The 22,449-nt window shown below is 35.4% G+C and overlaps 1 protein-coding gene across 1 annotated transcript; it reads right to left on the reverse strand.

Moving 5' to 3' along the window:
* Positions 1 to 1,010: 1,010 nt before the first annotated feature.
* LOC130707145 (peroxisomal multifunctional enzyme type 2-like) lies at positions 1,011 to 22,137 on the reverse strand. Its single transcript, XM_057540373.1, has 11 exons — positions 22,128 to 22,137; positions 20,451 to 20,585; positions 18,462 to 18,521; positions 17,160 to 17,181; positions 17,013 to 17,059; positions 15,459 to 15,543; positions 14,186 to 14,373; positions 7,961 to 8,052; positions 5,323 to 5,347; positions 3,575 to 3,737; positions 1,011 to 1,092 (listed from the first exon to the last, which is right to left on the reverse strand). Exons 1-11 carry the CDS (start codon positions 22,135 to 22,137, stop codon positions 1,011 to 1,013), a joined length of 909 nt encoding a protein of 302 aa, XP_057396356.1.
* Positions 22,138 to 22,449: the final 312 nt, after the last annotated feature.

Here is a 22,449-nt window from a genome sequence, read left to right on the forward strand (position 1 = left end):
TTTTATTTAGAGCTTCAATTATACCGCCAATTGATTCTAAAAAAAGGAATAAATAACAATAATAATGCTTTTTTCCATCAACAGACGAATGGATAAAGATGTGCTACATATATACAACAGAATATTACTCAGCCATAAAAAAAGAATGAAATAATGCCATTTGCAGTGACATGGATGGACCTAGAGATTGTCATACTGAGTGAAGTTAAGTCAGAAGGAGAAAGACAAATATCTATGATATCACTTATATGTAGAATCTAAAAAAATGGTACAAATGAACTTATTTACATAACAGAAACAGAGTTATAGATGTAGAAAACATACTTATGGTTACCAAGTGAGAGGGAGACAGGGAGGGATAAATTGGGAGACTGGGATTGACATATACACACTACTATATATAAAATAGATAACTAATAAGAACCTACTGTAGAGCACAGGGAACTCTACTCAATACTCTATAATGACCTATATGGGAAAAGAATCTAAAAAACAGTGGCTATATGTATACGTATAATGGATTCACTTTGCTATACAGCAGGAACTAACACAACATTGTAAATCAACTATACTCCAATAAAAATTAATTAAAAGAAAAATCAGTCCCACTATGGTGTGGGAAGAGCATTTGCATATGTGAAATATCTAGCCAGTTATTTTACAGTGCTATTTAAATAGTGACCCACAGGACAAACTTCCAGATTTTTCCTATATAGTTGAACTATATTTCATTTCTACTGAAAAAAATTTAAATCATGAATGATTCAAGTCCATCAACTTCAGGATAAGTAAGGATGAACGAATTGAATTTTCTCTTTAGGATCACTGGAATTTAAATAAGACAAAGTGCTTTGGTAAACCTATTACATAAAGATCATAAAAGCATCATCTTTCAAATATCCTAAAGAGCTAATATTCTCCTGGTGAAATCCAAATAAATGTAAGCTATTTCCAAAAAAAAAAAAAAAAAAGCTTTTGTTACAGACGTGACTAAGAAAAGCTACAATGCTTTAGACGATCATTCCTATAACATCCAGCAAGCCTGCTGCAGAACCTTCGCGGGCATTCATGAACTGACTGCATGATGTCAGGCTATTGCAGGAAAAAATCATGAAAGGCTCTGAATAGACGAAAGATAACTGGGTGTTTCCAACATACTCTCCCCACGTTATGATTCCAAAGAGGCTCTGAGCTTTGCAAAGTCTTTGAGTGATTTTACAACTCTGTAAAGTCAGATCCTTGTCCACAGATGTGCAATTTCCATCTGGTGGAGGGACAACTAATTTTCCTTCTCTCCCCACCATCACCCCTCCTCCAGGATGTAACAATGTCAAGATTACCCCCCAGGTCTCTGTACAGGTAACTGCTCAGAAAATATTACTGAAAATTCTTCCAGAGAAAACCACCGTTACGACCAGTGACTACGGACAGAATTCAGAAGCTGCTATTCTGGGGTCTAAAAGGTTAATAAAAGAGATTCACGGAGTATCCACATATGCCATAAGGTTCCAAAAGCTCTGGGACCTTTCTAACAAACCTTAGATATACGGGCCTCCTTCTAAACTCAGACAAAAACTATAACTAAACTACAGAATGTGAGATGACCAGGGCTCTCTGCCATTCCTGGTGACACTAGGTAGGTTTCTTGCCTACCAATCCTCCTCTTAACACCCCATTTAGGCTGCTGCCTAGATGGGAGGCTATTTAACTGAAAGTAACCTCGGTACAGGCTGGTGGTACTGCACTCAAAGACAGACCACCGGAGTTAACTCTTGGCTCAAACACTGAGAAAGCTTGGGCCACTTACTCAGCTTTTCTGGGATTTAGTTCCATCATCTGTAAAATGAGAATGATAAAATGGGTGCTTGGAAAGTCGTGATTCTACAGAAAGTGTAAGATTTTTTTTCTAACTGTACTTCAAATACTAAGGGTATCTTTTCATTTATAACTATATAATCATTGTTAGCTTTTTCTTTACATTAGTCTAATACTTTTAAGGTAATGAAATGGAATTCTGACCTCAGAAAAGAGTTTTTAAGATATTTCTTCCTTTTTCCTTTTCCTAATTTTCATTGATAGGTGACTGCTATTCGGAGACTAAATTTATCTCAAATATCTAAAAAAAGAATACAGAAAATGCTACCGCTAATGACATAACAATCATGTTATCCTCTGATTGAGAAAAGTACAATGAAAATTTCAGTGAGTGTACCAGCAGACAGGAAAGTAACATTGGGATTAAAAAAAAAAAAAAAGAACAGTCATTTTTCAGATATATTCTTCTATCAAACATTAAATATAATACTAGGAGGGAAAAAAAAAGATTTTTCTGTAAAATAATCCTGATTCATGATCCTTCCCAGAAAGGTCCTTTAAATTTCATATACTATATACATATGTGAGTTATACTAGAAAAAATAATGTGACTTTTATTGGCCATCTCTTCCTGTGGCATATCATAGATGATTCAATAATTCAAGGTAACAAGCATTTACTAAATCCTTTCTATGAGTTCAGCACTATACTAGCACCAAATACAAAAGGACATACAAGATACATTCTCTGCCTCCAAAGGAACTTACTATGCAGCTAAGAAACCACACACTTATGAAACAAAAGCAGTGGAAAGCAGTCATGATTAGACGCTCAAGTTGTAAGAGTTCAGCTAAGAAAGAGATCAATGAAGCCCAGAATATCTGGGGAGGTTTTGTTGAACATCTGGGGCTTGAGTTTTTCTAAAGAAGCACCGAGATTAGCAGAGGTGATAAAAGGAATAAGAGGCATCTTAGAAAGGCAGAGAAACAGTAGCAAAGACAAAGTGCTAAAACAAAGCAAAATCTATTCACTAGAGAGAAAAGACCTAAGCCTAAATAATATAAGACTTAAATAAACTTTTAGGGAAATAAAGAAAAATCAGGTCAGATAAGGAGCATGTGATTAGATAAGGCAAGACTTTGAAACCAACCACCAGATGGGGAATAGATGCATTGAGCACAAATGGGTAAACACCTCCTACCATCCTCTCCATCACACATATACCAAAAAATCAGGATCATAAGAAAACTGGGGCTTCCCTGGTGGCGCAGTGGTTGAGAATCTGCCTGCTGATGCAGGGGACGCGGGTTCGAGCCCTGGTCTGGGAGGATCCCACATGCCGCGGAGCAGCTGAGCCCGTGAGCCACAATTGCTGAGCCTGCGCGTCTGGAGCCTGTGCCCCGCGACGGGAGGGGCCGCGATAGGGAAGGGCCCGCGCACCGCGATGAAGAGCGGTCCCCGCACCGCGATGAAGAGTGGCCCCCGCTTGCCGCAACTGGAGAAAGCCCTCGCACGAACCGAAGACCCAACACAGCCAAAAAAATAAATAAATAAATAAATAAATAAGAAAATCCTTTAAAAAAAAAAAAAAAAAGAAAACTGAAAAACTGACAGTGGGAGTAACATACATATCTTAAATTGGAGAGTTCTAATACCTACTGGAGCAGAAAATGTACTGTAGATGATTTGAGCATCTAAGTTATCACAATTAAGAAGACAATTCCATAAGAGAAGAGAATGATTTGTTGCCTCTGATTACCCAACCAGGACCGAACTGACTTGGGACTCTTTACCTTGAATTCTCTGAGGCTTGGTGGCATTATCAAAGTCACAGATCTTCGTCCAGTTAGCCTTCACCGCCTCAGGAGTCATTGGCTGAGTCCTCTGTCTTACAATGGCTCCAAGGGTCCGCTCCCATCGTACTGGTTATAGAAACAAAACTAAGATACTGAACACACAGTTTAAGAGCGAGACAGAAAGCAGAATTCATGAGTCCCCTGAATTTTTTTTTTTAACTTCAAGAAAAATGGAATTTGGAAAAAAGATTCTAACTTCTAAAGATTTTTACTACAAATTTTTTTTTAAAAGAATAACAAACCCATTAGGATGTCAAATTTCTTTTTCTAATATTTGAAGCTGAAGGGAAAACCTCTCCCTCCTCTGACTATGCTAGATACTACTAAAGGTAGGATGAAATGCTGAATCAGAAAGTTAAATTATATATAAGCACACCAAAAGACTGTCTTCATCACCACAGATCACTTAGATAATACACTTTAAGGTAACAGAACAGAGTAGAGCTTTGTTGAATAGCAAACTGAAAACTAGTGGTGATAACAGGCCAAAGACTCCAGATAATCAAATTAATATATCAGACAACCCCACATAGTTCTCCCGTTTCCTCCCTTTGCTCTTCCTCCTTGTCCATGGGAAGTCAACTAGATTGCCCAGATTCACAAAAATCATCATTGCTGCGTAAGTTCCATGAAGATAATTTTTAACATTGTGTCTTTTTTAAAAAGCCTGAGGAATAAACAGAACCTTATTTAAACAGAATGGTCAGACTTTGATGATTACTAAATTGAAGATTTGTCCTGGGGAATGACAGAAGCTTCTAGAGGTTTCTTATTGATAATGTCCCATATACAGCTTTTATTGCAACAACTGATCTTCCTTTCTTAAAAGATGTCATAAGACACTTAAAAATGTTTGAATAAGTTACTTCATAACTTAGAGAACAGTCATTAATAATATTCTACAATATGTTGTAACAATGTCATCCAGTAATGGCAGCCTTTTAAATAATTCAATTAATTTTGATACCAGCATCCAACTGAAAACTTGAATTGGGATATTGGAATGTTCACAATTTTTTTTAAACACCATAAAGTAATTATCCAATCTGGAGCTCACAAGGTTTAAGAACTGGGGGAAAAGAGGACTTAAGCCAGATGAATTTACTGTTGGGCTGAAGGAGAATAATTTCTATAGATCAGCTGCAATTTCTCTTCTAGAAAGCTGTCCAGTGTGATTCCCCACTGTCTCCTTCTGATGTCTCATGCTCCAAGGAAGAAAAGAATCACTGAGAGAATTGGAGAACTTGCCTAGGACAGAGCTCTTCCCATCTTCAAAAAACGCCCTCCCTCCCACTCACTACTCTGCTGAACAAGCATGTGGGGTGCCGGAGACATGGGAAGACAAATATCAATATAGAGAGAGACTGTGCTGTCTGAAAAAACAGCCAGTTCTGAATAGGACAGGACAAGTATTGAATAAGCACTGCTAATAGGAAAAAAACTGAAAAGATCCTTGAAAATACCACAGGCCTGCAGGACAACTTCCATGTTTTAGAAGACCTGTTGCTATAACAATGTTTGAGTTTGATTATGCGTGCACTAAATCCAATGGTTCGGCATTTGACAAGGTCTTTACCCAGCTCTACCTGGATATGCAGGTTTAAAGATATGGAAATAATGTATGGCAAACCAAAAACCAAAAGGGACTTACATTTTCCAATCCATCCTGCTCCAACCTACCAAAAAGAGGAGGAAGAAGTTATACCATCTAATGTGAAATTACTAATAGAATTTTTATGAAATTAACAAAACAGGCAGCTATCTTTTTACGAGTATCCGAATGCTAGATGACAATGGATGAAAATAATGCAGCTCTACAAAACTCCGTTGGCCGGCATGACTTTGCACTATTCATGTTATCAGAGTAGAAAAATAAAGCAACACGATATAGCAGAAATGCATGTAGTAGAAAAGCATGCCTTTGCACAGAAACCAAGGTGCGATACCAGTTCTTCTACAGACTAGCTGTCTGATTCCTGGTCAAATAATTTGACTTCCCTAAACTCAAGATTCCCCTTATATAAAATCAGGATAATAATACACTCTTCATGAAGTAACCATGAAGGTTAAACAATATAAATACCAAATTTGCCCAGCACATCACTTGAAATACATGTCCTTCTAGAAAGACTTAATGAATCAAAAAAAATAAAAAGCCAAGAAAAATAAAGCCAGGATTTGACTTAATGAACTACATATACTCATTTTAATGAAACACCTTTATATAGAAATATGGCAAATGACCAAATACATTAATCACCGTACAGAAAGATGGTATTTTTTCTAGAAGCCATTCAAGGAAATCCTCAGAAGAAAATGTCTGATGTAAGAAAATCTGTTTGTCATATCTTCAAACACCACAACTACAGTGTTCCACATGCATATAACAGAAGAAACTGTACCAGCAGACAGCACACTTCTCAGTGGCTCTACGCTCAAGGGTATGGCTTTTTAAAAATCACTCATTCCTTTACGTATATTAACAGGACAATCGGCCTTGATGCTGTCAGAGTAGTTAAAGTGGCAGTGGTACTGATAACAGGCAAGAAAAATATCATCTTTTATCATATTTGGGGAGTGAAGCAACAAGCTGCAAACTCCTCGCAGGTGCTAGAAACGACAGCTCCAGTCGATCCAAAAAATCTCTATCTGCCACTCTAGATATCTATCAAAACTTGGCAAACAAAGTGTCAATTTACATTCAAGGTTTAAGTCAGGATATTACACACCGCTCTTACTGTATTTTGCACTCAATCTCACACAGCAAATGTCCCTTACTAAAACTGTTCACAGTATAGTAAAATAAAAGAACAACATACAAAACTTCATCTACAGCATTATCCTAGTTATCTGTGCATGTCTGGGTATGTGTGTAAATTGTATACCTAAAATAAAAAGACTACTCGTGTAAAATGCACATCTAATAAAAGACTGGAAAAGAATATCCATAAAAATATTAACAGGAGTTATCTCTCGATAGTGGTAATGTGGGTGATTTTTATTTTCCTCTATAAACTCCCCTATATATTTGAAGTTTTCTACAAAAAGCATATATTATTTTTGGTCACAGAATTAATAACAAATATAAATGTAAAAGACAAAGAATTTTTGTTTAATTCCTTAATGAGATAAAAGACAGGCAGACCAAATTTGGAGCTCCACATGGCTTGATATTATTAAATTTCTCTTCTCTAAATCTAGAGTTGTAAAGTTCTTTCCACCTCTAATTTTCCACAATTCACAATCAACGACTGTGATTAAGAAAGCAGAGGTGCCTATCTCTGCATAGACAGGTGTAGACTGTTTTTCATTTACTAAACAGCTTTTTATTCAAATAAATCAGGCTAATATATCATTCACTTCAAACTGAGCCAGGTAATTTTGCTACCAAGAAATATCTTTGGATGTCATGTATTCTGCATGCAACAGGTTTATTATTATATTACCACAGAGAATCAAATAAAGGGGGGTGGTCTAAAATATAACAGTTTATGCTAGAAAAGAAAAAAGAGATCAAACTCAAATGAGGACCAAAAAATATATAAAACAGCATAAGGAAATCTAAAGGGACTTTGATTATAGAGTGAAAACTGAACCTCACTGGATGGTAGGATTATGTGTGGTTTTTATTTTTATAGCAAACATGTAAAGCTTTGCAATAGGGAAACATAGCAAAGTTTATTTTTAAAGTTAATACAAATAGTAAGTTGTGTTTACTGATCTATCATACCCAGACTGAATTCCTGCTATACTGATATAATAGTTAAAATTGAGGGGTGACTGCTAGGTAGGCTAAGAGTTTAAAAATATGATCTCCAGTTCTCACAACAAAACCCCAAGAAAACTAAAACTCAGGGAGGTTAATCTGTACAATATTCCAGCGAGCCAGCAATTACCAGAGCAAGAAATCAAAACCTGGCCTGGCTGACTTTAAACCACCACCTCTGTCCCTTCACTTTACTACTCAGCATCTCTAACCAAATGAGACTTTCTGTATCTGACTAAACACATCAAACCAGCCAGTCACATTTTCATTTGACAAGAATATCAGAAATGAAGAACTAGGGAAGAACAATTTACAAAGTTGCTGTTACTTTCTCAAAAAAGGACATTAGTCATACTTGTTCCTTAACTGTAACACATACATAATATTAAAAAATATACAAGTGATACCAATTGATGCAGATTTTTACAAATGTGAACAACTGGAAAATACTGATTTTTGAATGATTTTTTATATTTAATTACACAAATATTGCTTTGGGAGAAAGTGCAAAGGTGCAGAATACCTCAAACAAGCCACCATTTTCCTCACAACTCTCATGGCAAAGCCAAAGGACCAGGGGTGCCACGTAATCTGGCTTCAGAGCTTCCAGAAGATCTGAAATAAATAGCCAAAAAAAAAAAAAAAAAAACTATCAATAAGAATATATACATATTCAATCAATCATTTTACTTTCTGAAAATTCCTCACTTATAAAATTATAGGTTCAGAGACTTTTTAAATAAATAAGAAAAAAATTAGATATACATAAATAATTAGTATTAACATCCAAGGCTTTCAGAAGAATCTTTTCATCCCAATGGAGACATTCAGGTTTCTAACACAGAAGGCATCAGATATCCCCTTCCAAGATGGGTAACGTACTGTTTAGAAGACAAGTTAAAGCTGCCTTGGCAAAGACTGGTGAGCAAAGGCATACATAGCATAATGAACTTAGATACCATTCATTCCCAAAACTATTTTGCTCTCCCAGAAGCTAGAAAACTACAAAACAGCCTTGACAACTGTAATGGCAGTAAGATGATGTAAAATGGACCTTGCAACCGTGACTGATGAGTCACAAAGTGTAAGAAATATTTTCCTGTTGCATACCTTCTGTGAGCAACTTAACAGAGCAGAAAGGTACTACACAAGGAGCATGAACACCTAGATTTTACTGCTGGCCCTGCCATGTAGGCAATTTAGGGCATTGAGCACAGTGCTCAACTCTCTTGGACGTGTGTCTGCATCTGTAAGATGGTAATTAAAATGCGTTACCTGCCTATTCTACTAAGTTGTTGCAAGGCTCAAAGGAGACACGATTTGTAAATACATCTTATAATCTTTAAAGAATCAAATAAATGTAAATTTTAACTGTGAAGGGACAAAATACAGTTTTATATTTTAAAGTGACAAAGATGACATTTACAGTCCCTGTAAATTAAAGAGCAGCTCTAAGAACCTTTCACTTTACAGTATTCCTGACCCCAGAAACTGTGAGATAATATATACTTGTTGTTTTAATCCACAAAATTTGAAGTAATTTATTACACAGCAGTAAATAACTAATACAGCTTGGGAAGTTAGTTCATGGGTATTCATCCTAAGATTATGTTTCATTTCATGTAAGAAACATGTAAGTCACATACATGACTTTCCATTTTTCAAATATATTTCAAAGGGGGAAATGAAATTGCAAATGTCTCCGCACATTACCCATAACACCTGGTTCTTTAACAAATAATTCCTTTGACAGCCTGTAAGTTAATATTTCAGAGGAAAAGAGGAAAAATGCTGAGGCAAAATAAATTTTCGGCTTTTTCTAAACTATAAAAAAGTAATAAATACCAAAATTTAAAATAACAGGAATTCAGAATCTGAAGGGCTTTTAAAAATGATCTGTAACAACTCTCTTCCTTTACAGAAGAGAAAGCAGGTCCAGAAAGATTAAATTATTTGCCTAAAGTAGATCTTATTCTCCAAACATCTTTCACTAGGGTTTGGTGGGCATAAAAGATACTACATTAAACAGTGACCTAACATCTCTAGAGGTCAAAATTAATGGAAGCTACATTCCCAAAGGAAAGCAAATTTAAAAGCTCAAGTTTTCAATATTTTCTTGGAAACTTGCTGCTTCCCCAAGAAAGTCTACAGCCAATGGCAAAAAGTGACTAAGGTAGGAGTCTAGCACAGAAATGATACGCATAAAATTCTAAATAGTGGTTACCTCTTGGCATGAAGCAGAGGAACAGAATAGAAGGTATAAAGTTAGATGCAAGTAATGTTCCAATTCTTGGGTTGAGCAGTGAGTTCATGACTATGCATTACATTTTGATGCTTTACTTCTTGCCAGTAACCTACACTGTTGTGCATATATGTAGCATTATACTTAAATAATCCAGTTCTTTAACAAGAATTCCTTCAATAAGATATGAGAGTATCAAGTTTTTTTTAAAATAAGGGACTTTTTTAAATGGCCCTGTTGACAAAAGAAAAGGAAAAAAAAAATTAGATCTCAGGTACAAATAGCTATTCTACACTAAAGCAAACTGGTTAGGCACAGCTCTTAGGAAAAGCTAGCAAGTACATACTTGGTATTACAAATCCCAAGTTCTAAAATGAATGTTAGCTCAAACGTGGAAAGTAAAATGGTACTGTGAATAAGCATTTGTATGCCATGAAGCAGCTAATTCTAAAGTAATTTCACTCATCAATTGTTTTGTACTGTTTCACAGAAACTACTTTTAAAGTATTACAGATATTTTCTTTTTAGATATATGTTAAAACCAGGAGTATCAAAAACCATACAGTTTTCCACCAGTCAAGTATTCTATTTCTTATATAACTAAATAAATAAGCATTGGCTCTCAATCATACATTTAAATTTTTAAATTTACAACTTTATATTTCATGTTTTCAAAGAACAAAGTTGGAAGACTCACATTACCTGATTTCAAGACTTACTATAAAAATATAGTAATCAAAACATCATGGTATTGGTAAAAGGACAGGCCCAGAGATCAATACAACAGAACAAACAATCCAGAAATAGACCCACACATACATACATGGTCAACTGATTTTCCACAAAAGTGCAAAGGCAATCCAAATCAAGAATGAGGAATAGTCTTCAGGACAAATGAACTCGCGGTTTCTTCAACAAATAATTGGCACTTTTTCAAAAAGGAGAATGAACTATTATATGTTAAATAAAACTTAAGAGATACAGTAACAAAACGACTGTGAACCTTGTTTAGACCATTGTGGAATAAACTAACTCTAAAACGATATTTTTTAGATAACGAGGAAGTTTCCATATAAATTTGGTATTAGACAATGGTAATGAATTATTTTATTTGGTGTGATATTGGCATTGTGGTTATAATGTCCATATCTGTTAGAGACACATTTCCAAGTATTTATTAGGTGAAATGCAACATCTAAGATTTGCTTTGAAATGTTACAGAGAAAAAGGGAGAGGGTAACAAAATAAATAAATCAATAAGACAAAATCATTTTGAAATATGCCCAGAGCATTCTGTTCTCCTTAACAAAGGCCTATCCTCAAGGGAAGCTACCAGAGCCTTATTTGACCTAAGGGAAGAGCAATTAGACTAGTGGAACTCCTCTAGCCTTCCTGTCTCAAATAAGGGGAGAAAAAAAAAAAAGGCTAAAAAACTCTACTGAAGCTCAGAGTCCAGAGACTTTGACCTGCTAAAAAACTTGCGGATTTAATCATAAGATTATAGAACACTTCCCCTCGCCATAATTTACAGCCACTTCAACAGGCCTCCAGTATAACAACAGTGGATTACAACTGAGAGAGCTGCAAACACAAAGAGTACCTAGGGAAACCCAAAGACAACAGGGGACACAAAAACAACGACAAAGAGGAAACTGTAGCCTCTGACACCAACAGCTACAGCAACCAATAAACGCAACCTAACTCCTAGCCAGATAAACATGAAACCTCACAATAAAGCTCTGTATACCACACTTTCTACTACCCCAATACATCATGTTCAGTTTTCAACAAAAATTTCAAGGCATGCTAAAAGACAAGAAAAGTACAGGCTGAGGAGACAAAGCAAGCCTCAGAACCAGCTTGAAATATAGCAGAGATTTTGGAATTTTCAAACTAGGAGTTTAAAATAACTGTGATTAACATGCTAAGGGCTCTAATGGAGAAAAGTGGACAACTTACAAGAACAGATGACTACTGTAAGCAGACAGAAGGAAATGCTAAAAAAATCAAAAGGAAATGCTAAAAAACAAAAACAATATAACATTTTGAAATGAAAAAAGAAAAATCAGTAAGCTTGATTTGAATATATGTCAATAGAAACTTCCCAAACTGAAATGAAATGCAAAGAGAAAAAAGGACAAAAAGATAAAAGGGAATAGAATATCCAAGAACTGTGGTATAATTACAAAAGATACATTGAGACTTCCCTGGTGGCGCAGCGGTTAAGACTCCACGCTCCCAATGCAGGAGGCCCGGGTTCAATCCCTGGCCTGGGAACTAGATCCCGCAACTAAGAGTTTGCATGCCACAACTAAGGAGCCCACGTGCTGCAACTAAGGAGCTTGCAAGCTACAACTAAGGAGCCTGCAAGCTGCAACTAAAGGGGCCCACCTGCTGCAACTAAGACCCGGCCCAATCAAATAAATTAATCGATTAATTAATTAAAATAAAAAGATAGAACAGGCACATAATGGGAATACCAGAAGTAGAAGAAAAAAAGAAAACAACAGAAGAAATATTTTAAGCAGTGATGGCTGAGAATTTTCCAAAGTTAATCACAGATACCAACCGCAGATCCAGGAAGCTCAGAAGACATCAAGTAGAATATTGCCAAATATCTACACCTATTATTATGCATACTATATTCAAACTGCGGAAAAAACAAGGAGAAAATCTTGGAGGAACACAGAGGGGGAAAAAATACCTTATGCATAAAGAAACAAGGAAAGAATTATGTCAGACTTTCCTTCAGAAACCATGTAAGCAAAAGAAGAGTGGAGTGAAAGATTTCAGGTGTTGAAAGAAAAAAATTACCAACCCAGAATTCTGTACCCAGTGAAATTATCCTTCAAAAGTGAAAGAGACTAAAGAGAATTAAAAAACAAGCTAAAGACTGAGAAAAAATATTTGCAAAACACATATCTGATAAAGAACTTGTTTCCAAAATATTCATGGAACTCTTAAAACTCAACAACAAGAAAACAAAGAACCCCCCCCCAAAAAAAAGAAGAAGAAAACAAAGAACCCAATTTAAAAATAAGCAAAAAATAAGAACAGACACATCACCAAGGAAGACAAATAAATGGCAAATAAGCACAGGAAAAAAATGCACAACATCATAAGTCATTAGGGAACTGCAAATTAAAACAATGAAATACCCTATACACCTATTAAAAGAACTAAAATGCAAAAGACTAACAATAATAAATGCTGGCAAAGATGTGGAGCAACAAGAACTCTCACTGACTGCTAGTAGGAATGAAAAACGATAGAGCCATTTTTGAAGACAGTTTGGAAATTTTTACAAAGCTAAAGACACTCTTACCATACAATCCAGCAATTATCCTCTTTAATATTTACCCAAATGAGTTGAAAACTTACGTCCACACAGAAACCTGCACATGAATGTTTATAGCAGCTTCACTCACAACTGTCAAAAACTGGAAACAATCAAAATGTTCCACGATAGGTGAATGAAAAAACAAATTGTGGCACCTACATACCATGTAATATTATGTAGTGATAAAAAGAAATGAGCTTCAATCCTCCCAGTCATTTGGGAAAAAGAGGAGAGGATGAAGAGATGGAACACAGGGGATTTTTAGAGTGAAACCATTCTGTATGATCTAGAATCGTGGGTACGTAACATCATGCATTTGTGAAAACGCATAAAATCATACAACCTAAAGAGTGAGCCCTAAAGTAAACTATTAACTATAGTTAATGATAATCAATCAGGGACTTCTCTGGTGGTCCAGTGATAAAGAATCTGCCTTCCAATGCAGGGATGCGGGTTCGATCCCTGGTCAGGGAACTACGATCCCACATGCCGAGGGTCAACTAAGCCCGGGTGCCACAACTACCGAGCTCACGTGCCTCAACAAGAGAGCCAGCGTGCCACAAAATATAGAGCCCACGCACCCTGAAGCCCATGCGCCGCAACTAGAGAGAGAACACCCACGTGCCACAACTTGAGAAAAGCCCACGCACCACAACGAAAGATCCCACATGCCTCAACGACCCGGTGCAGCCAAATAAATAAATAAATAAATAAATAAACATTGATCAATACTGGTTCATCAACTGTAATAAATGTAGCACACTGATGTAAAACTGTGTGGGAGGAGGAGTATATGGGCACTCTCTTTACTACCTGCTCAATTCTTCTATAAACCTAAAACTGCCCTAAAAAACAATCTATTAATTGTTTTAAATAATTATTATTATAAACCAGTAAGAATGGTATTACCTCATTCTGTAAAGAAAAAATGTATGTATGTCTACCTACACAAAGAGAAAAAGTTTAGCTGAGTGTGGTAGAATTATGGGTCACATTTTGTTTGTTTGTGCTTTCCTAAATTTTCTATAATGAACATAAACTACACATTATGCTTTTTTAAATTGTAAGGAAATTTTTTTAGCTACTCAAAAAATTAAATACTTTTACAAAGCTCACGCCACACAGGTATGTGTGGAACAGCATTAAAAAAAAACTAAACTACTTACCATCAGGCAAAATGTTCTGGGTCAACCGTGATCCAGCAGTAGGGGCAATAGTGTTACAATGAATGTTGCTTTTCTCGCCTTCAACTGCAAGACAATTTGAAAGGCCCAGAAGACCCAGCTTTGAAGCACAATAATTTGCCTGGCCAAAGTTGCCATATATTCCTGAAGCCGATGAAGTCATGATGATCCTAAAAGGAAAATCAATCTCTCAACATCAACTTTTCTATATTTTGATAATGTTGCAACTCTAAGCATTTTTTTTTTCATTACTATTATACCTGTCAAAAGCAACTCTGTATACTGCCATTAGGTTCTTAAAGTCATGATTCATATATCTAAATTAATATAAATAATAAAAGTAATCTCTCAAAATTCAACTGTGAGATTTTATTGTTTTAGAAAGAATCCCTGGTCAGGATCAAATGAATTCAAGTGTAAGAATGTATATTCATTATGTACTGAAAACAATAAGTATTTATAAACATAAAATAAACTGCCAATTTACAAGTTAAAATTTTAGTAAGAAATATTAGATCATGAAGTTCTAATTCTTTAGTCCTCAGAACTTTGCTCCTTTCCCTTTCTGGATAATATTAAATGCCTCATATTAAATAATACCATCTCATAATCTGACCTAATCTCACTTACTCTACTTAGTAGAACAAGTAAATCCTATCATTGACTTTCAGAAACTGCTAGTATCAAGATATACTAGAACTCTCCAATAAGAACAGATATCACACGCAATTTACTTCTAGTAGATGTGTGTGAACCCTGAGTTAACAGGAATAACTTTTATGTTAGAGAGCATGGGGCCACTTACTAGGTCTGCCACGTCTGAGTCACACAGACGCAACTATAAGAGTCTTACCGTTCCTAGTTTACAAAGACTAACTCATGTCTGACCAGTGTCAGCCAGTAGAAAACAGCCACTCATCTCTCCCCAGTTGGTCACTGGGCACAAAAAATGATATTTTGGTTAGAGAATAAAGTACTGCTGAATCCTCAATGTTTGTACTGCTAAAATATCAGAGAATAGCAGGAGAATCATTAATAATGAAAAGTAGGAGGTGAAAAGAAATACTAAGTTGTCCACCTCGCTAATCTATGACTGACACCAATGTAACGGGGAGGCATCTTCCAAAACTACGTTTAAAAAGCCTGTGCATATCTGAAGGTGTATTTTTCAACGTCAAAGCAATTCTTTTCCTCTGGACATAAGAACCCACACACGGCATCTCCAAACCCCCTTGACAGCCACATACAACTCTACCTTCCAAATTTCTGTTTCTTCATGTGATCCCACGCTGCCCGGGTCACCAGGAATGAGCCCCGCAAATGAACTCTCTGGATGATATCTAAAACAAGACATTTTTATCATGAATATTGTCAAATTTAGACAGACCTATCTCAGAATCAACATAAGCAAAGACTTACTTATACAAAGATGTTCATTTTATACCTAGCATTCAAAATCAGCTATTGTCACATTGCACTCTGAGTAATCATTTTTGCTTTAGTTCCAGTTACATAACCAATCAATAATTCATACCTATTTTGCCTATAATTTATGATTAGATTATTATCTAATATATCTAACTTTATCACAAATATAATGCCACCTAAATACGATGCCTATGCATATCTAAGTGCAATGCCATCTTTAATTTTTGCCTATTTTATATAAAAATTCATAATACAAATAACCAAGAATTTTACATACATAATTGGGACTCAAAACAAACGTTAGTTAAAGCATAATCAAAAACCACTCAGTTCTTCATCAAGAAATGTTTATAAAATGTTCAGTATATCCCTAAATCCCTATTTTTAACAGGATTTGCAAATGAGTTAGAGAGAGCTGGGGGTCGGGGCGTGGAGGTGTAGGAAAGAGGGGGAGGGAAAGAGGGAAAAAGAGAGACAGAGAAGCCTGCTTTCTGAAATGTCAATCTAATGAACAGACAACTTGGAGGATGATGCAGATAAACAAACAATTCCAGATTTAATCTTACTCTGATGAAACCAGAAGAGGACACACTCCAGCCCCATCAGAGCTCAAAGCAAAGCACCCACTTAAGTCCCCTCTGCCAACAAATTCTATCTTTCTCAGCTCCTTTTTTTCTCCAGTTATTACAAGGGAATTGGAAGCTAAAAGCCGTCTTTGCTTAATTCTAAGTCAGAAAGATATCTTCCTTCTTCCAAAAGAACTTCTGGCAATATTTCCCAGAAACACACTCTATAAACAATGATGTAATTCATCTCAGTTACCATGCCTGCCACCGTCGCAGCCACCAATGCTTGTTTTAGTTCTGATAGCCAATGAAAGTAAGGGCAAAAAAGAGCAAACAGGATAAAAAAATTTTATAACTGTGACTGTTCATCATCTAAACTCAATCTTTCCAACATGACATTCCTAATGGAAAATTTTCCTACTTATTAGAAGTTTCAAAATTATATCTAGGTTTTTCCCACCCAGTTCTCAGATCTCCATCGTTTTTAGTGCCTCAGACTCTCTTCCACAGCCTACTCTTGCTCTTGAAATAAGAATCACACAGCCAGACAAGCATGCAAAAGGCTGTTAGAAACAACTAATACTGCAAGAAAACGCTGACAATCTCTCAAAGAGAAAAAGGGAAACGAACGAAGTCACAAAAGCCTTTTCTTCCAACTGTTCATTTTCAGTTGTAAAGCTTACTCATCATCAGTTATATTAGCAGAAGCAAAAATAGGTAGAAGCAAGTTTTTCCTTAAGTGTGGAAATGTATCAAATATTAGAAGGCTAAATGGATAAGTATGTTCCAGAGAACGTATATTTAAAATAACTTACCCCAGTCTTCATCACTTATTCTACCAAAGGAACGGTCCCTCAAAATTCTAAAAAACTGATATTATATATGTTGAGAAGAGAAAGTCAACACTTAAAAAAAGTTTGCATGTACATTACTTTATTGGAAATTTAAAAAGAAATACTCACCCAGCATTTTTGATCACAACATCTACAATATAAAAATATTCAAGTCACAAATATAAAAGCAAGCATATTAATTTGCCTTTGCTTACAACACATTTCTTTCAAAAGCGTTCCCTGCCTCCCCCCTGCCCATGGAAAAGTAGATATAATAGGTAACAAGTGCTAGCAGAACACAATTTTATACCTATAGTAAAAAAAAATCGGATTCACAAAAGCACAATAAGTACCCCATTATAGCAGTTCTTTCCTCTCAAGTCTGCATACCTAAATGTTTCCACCTCTACCTCCTGCCAAATTTCTGTGAGCTTATTTACAGAATTAGCAGTCACACAACTCTTAGGTTCTTAGAATTCAGTGGTAATCGTAAACCATCCCTCAATTAACTTCAAAATTCATAGGGAAAGTTAAAAGTTTAAAAGATTTTTCCTTGCCACTCAAAAGTCAAAAGCCCAGAAAGGAAACCATTAGAGTGAGAAACTGATGGCCTGTCTTCATACATAATTGCATTCTCACTATAAAATAGAAGGGATTGTTTCTTAAGGTTCAACCACCATCTTGTGGCTATTTTCACCTTATGACTTCAGAACTTTGTGGTCTCTATCCCTGTGTCAGACACTATGTGAACATGTCTCTCACAAGCTCAACCAAATATAGCTAGAAAAATATATATGCTAGACCAAAAAAAGGGGGGGGGGGAAACACATTCAAACTACAAAAATTAACATTTTTCAGATTATAAACACGTTGGGCTTATCTGCAGTAGTTTCCCTCTAGTAATTCAATAACCTTTTACTAACAATGTATGGGACTAAGTCAGGAAAATTAAACAATATATTTGAAATGCTTGAAATGCTTCTTAAAAGTGAAGATTTTTATTTTATATAATTCATCTTAATTAATTTGCAAGATACTGAATCATTTTCATCTGAATCATTATAATTATCTAAAATATTCCACTGGCTCCTCTATTGCCAAAATACTGATTTATTTTTTATTTTCTAAATATATTTGGGGTATGATTAAATTATTATAAAAAGGAAACTTAGAGAATACTTACAAGTTTTTTTAAAGGCTCTTAAAGTACAAAAAAATATAAAACAAACTCAACACATACATGCATAAAAACTGTCACCTCAAGCCCTTTGTGGAATAAGATTAGGGTATGTAAAAAAATTAAAATTTAAAACAAATCTAAAAATTTGATTACCAAAAAAGAGTTTTTAATAAACAAAAGTGAAATAAAAAATATTTCATTAGAAAGGTAGAAGCTGCTCTGTTAGTACCATAAATGCAAAGAAACATTACCTATTCTTCCAAAAGCATCCAGTGCTGTCTTCACAACCTTCTCTCCTGCGTCCACTGAATCTGAGGGAAAGGGAAATTAGGACAAAACTTCAGTAATATCCCTTACAAAGGACTTCTAAATTCTGTGGCTCAGAGCACATGACAGATACTATTCATTCAACAGAACTCATTTCCAAGGAAAATGCATTTATATTGCAGGCACGTAACAAACTAAAATATAAATGATACATGTTACAAAAGAAATTTAGTCCCTAAGGCAATCCTTTAACCTACCAAAAAAAAAAAAAAGAGAGAGGGGGTAAATGAGAAGTATTTGACAAATAATATCCAAGACACCATGGTCCAACAGAACTTTCTGTGAGGATGGAAATGCTCTATTTCTGCACTAACATGGTAACCACAAACCACATGTGGCTCCTGAAGTGTGGCTAGTACGACAAATGGAATAATCTATTTTATTTCATTTCTGTTGAATTTTAAATAGCCACATAAGCACTTCCCCTTAAGGATGCAAATGAGACTTTCAGAGGGAGGGAAGGAGAAGCGTGTTTAATTTGAAAAAGCATGTTCAATTCTGTATCACTACATTTGGAAAACAAACCTACTGTTTTTGTAATACTAACTACAAAAAGAAAAGCTCAATGAAATATTACGGATTTGTGATTTTCTGCTAATCAGCCCAGGAGAAGGGCTCATATCCCCAGAGCTGTGTGTCAAATGGTCAGCTGTCAACTCAACATCACCATTGCCTCTTTCTACTTCCTCTGCAATCACAGCGGGAGCCAGGTCCCTTCCCTGGGACCCATAAGCTCCTGAGTTAGATCTGCCAAAAGGAGATACTCGCTTAAAGGGAGGAAAAGTAGGAAGAGACTGTAAACGCAGGCAATCTTGTGAGCAGGCGGCAGATGTGAGACTGACAGCACATCCAGGTGAGCTCTTGAAAACCACCTGCCACAAGCTGCGATGGTCATCGACAGTTTCCCTGACATGCACCTGCCCAGACCTTCCAATGGTAAGTCTCTAATTCTTTGTATAAAACCCTTCACACTTGGAAAACCGAGAGGGGCTTCTGTTTTCTTGACTGAATCCTGATTGATACAGGTTGAATATCAAAACTGAGGGGCAGGGAAGAGAGTCTGAAATCTTTATCTTTACAAAATAGGTTTTAAAACCCCAGAAATTTTTTTAAGTTGAAAACATTTTTCTAGACTCTCAATGTGGAAATAAGATACTAAAATGTCTGTCTCATTATTCCCTTGAACTCTCAAAACAAATCATATCCTATTTCCTTTCCTCTAAAATTTCAGAATAAAGTCACTGGCAATCTAATTTTCTCCCTGGTCCATAAAAACAATCTAATTTGCAGAAAAGTCAGTAAGCACTAGCTTTTTAAAGTAAATCTACTCAAGAGGATTCCTTACAAATACTATTAGAATCAATACATCAAACATAAAGGTTGTATTTGCTGTCTTTATTTCTAATGCCTAACTTTGACTCTTACGTTTTCATAGAGATAAGAAAGTTGCATACAGCAATGATCACCTGTGCAGAATGTAATATGAAGGCTGGGTGCAGAAAGGGGGCACTTCACTTCTTACACTATATTACTTTAAGAAAGGTTTTTTAAAAGCAATTTTAAAACGAAGAATTTAATGTTACTCTGTAGAAATACATAAGACCTTTTAGCTAAGGCAGGTCTTTTAAGAAAAGACCATATTCATATTCACATCTACAGTAATGTACTGATTATATCATGCGCTCATTATTAAAAATATTAAATAGACAACTGAATAAAAGTTAGACTCATGAAATAATCTACATCAAAAGTTTAAAAAATACGTCACTAAACATCTTTGGCAGACTTAGGTAAAATCTAATTTCATAATTATACTGGAATGCCAAGATATTTGCTCAATACTTATTAACATGAGAAACAGCATCAGTGGAGGAAATATAAAACAAGCAGTATAGTTCTCTCAAATATTGTACCATAGTTGGCCACTGCTCTTCCGCCTTTCCTTCTTATTTCTTCAACAACCTTATCAGCAGCTAAGGAGCCTTTACCAACTCCCATGAAGTCCCCTCCTAGATCATTCACTGCAATGCAAAAATAAACAAATAAGAATTCAGTTCTAGACCTTAAAAATATGAGTTGGAAATGAAATTATATTATTAGTGTATTTCTTCAGTCAACTTCCTAATTCCCTACTACTATATTCCCATCTTACTGAACACACCATGAGATACGTACTTTCAAAACATGCCTCTTTGTTTTTAAATATAGATATGAAAATATATATATATATATATAGATATGAAGCAGAAAAATATTTAAACACAGGTTCATGTCATGAAATTTTTAACTGTGCAATGCTTCTCCTTTTTTAGAAAGAAAAAGACCATGATTCAACCCACTTTTAGCAAAAAGAAAGAAAAGAAAAAAACCTAAAGATCACTTTTAAGATTAAATACACAGGAAAACAGTATGGACATTCTTCAAAAAATTACAACTAGAACTGCCACAAGATCCAGCAATCCCAATTCCAGGTATTTATTCAAAAGAATTGAAATCAGGAACCAAAGAGACAACAGCACTCCAAATGTTCAATGCAGCACTATTCACAATAGCCAAGATGTAGAAATAATCTAAATATCAACTGACAGATAAAAATGGATAAAGAAAATGTGGTACATAAATACAATGTATTTATTCAGCCTTTAAAAAAAGAAGGAAATTTTGCAATATGTAATGACATGGATGAGCTTTGAAGATAATATGGTAACCCAGTCACAGAAGGCCAAATGCTGCATGATTCCACTTACATCAAAGTACCTAAAATAGTCAAACTCATAGAATCAGAGAGTAGAATGGTGGTTGCAAAGATTAGGGGGAGGAGAAAATGGGGAGTTGCTAATCGGTGGGCATAAAGTTTCAATAATGCAAGATGAATAAGTTCTATAGATCTTATCTGCCATACAACATAGTGCCTGCAGTGCATAATACTGTATTGTACACTTAAAAATTTGTTAAATGTTCATATTAAATGTTCTTACCATAATTAAAAAGAAAGAAAGAAAGAAAGAAAGGTTAAATACACAATGTGAAATATCTTCTCCACGTCAAGAAGGTCTTTGTTTACAGGAATGGTGATAAAGAACAAGCACGGGGCTTCCCTGGTGGCACAGTGGTTGAGAATCTGCCTGCCAATGCAGGGGACACGGGTTCGAACCCTGGTCCGGGAAGATCCCACATGCCGTGGAGCAACTGGGCCCGTGAGCCACAGCTACTGAGCCTGCGCGTCTGGAGCCTGTGTTCCGCAATGAGAGGCCGTGACAGTGACAGGCCCGCGCACCGCGATGAAGAGTGGCCCCCGCTCGCCGCAACTGGAGAAAGCCCTCGCACAGAAACGAAGACCCAACACAGCCAAAAATAAATAAATAAATAAATTTATAAAAAAAAAAAAAAAAAAGAACAAGCACAATATTAAACTCTTGGAGAAGCACACGTGAATTTTTATAAAACATAGTGTGTCATGGTCTACCAAAAAAAGAAATAAAAACTATTTATTGAAAGAGGTCAAAAATTACATACACAACTAATATGTGTTCAGTCATTAATTTATAGCATATATGTAATTTATATGTTTAACAACTGACCACACTTACCACATAACATCTCCCTATATCCAATTATATAGATACAAACATTAATTGCACATTTACTATTTGCAAGGAAATCTACAGAAATCTACAGATGTATAAGAATGGTGCCTATCCTCAGAGTTTATAATCTACTGAAAGTTAAGTATGTGGTAACTACACTAATGCACTAATTGCATCATAAAGTTTATAAAAGCCAACATAACTAAATAATATGATAACGAAGGTAATTTATACAATAATTTAATTATTTACAAAATAACATGCAAAAACAAATGAAAAGATATATAGATCAATGCCAAATAACTTGGAAAAAACAGAATTTCAA

The sequence above is a fragment of the Balaenoptera acutorostrata genome, chromosome 2 (genome assembly GCF_949987535.1).
Source record: "Balaenoptera acutorostrata chromosome 2, mBalAcu1.1, whole genome shotgun sequence".
Lineage (NCBI taxonomy): Eukaryota > Metazoa > Chordata > Mammalia > Artiodactyla > Balaenopteridae > Balaenoptera > Balaenoptera acutorostrata.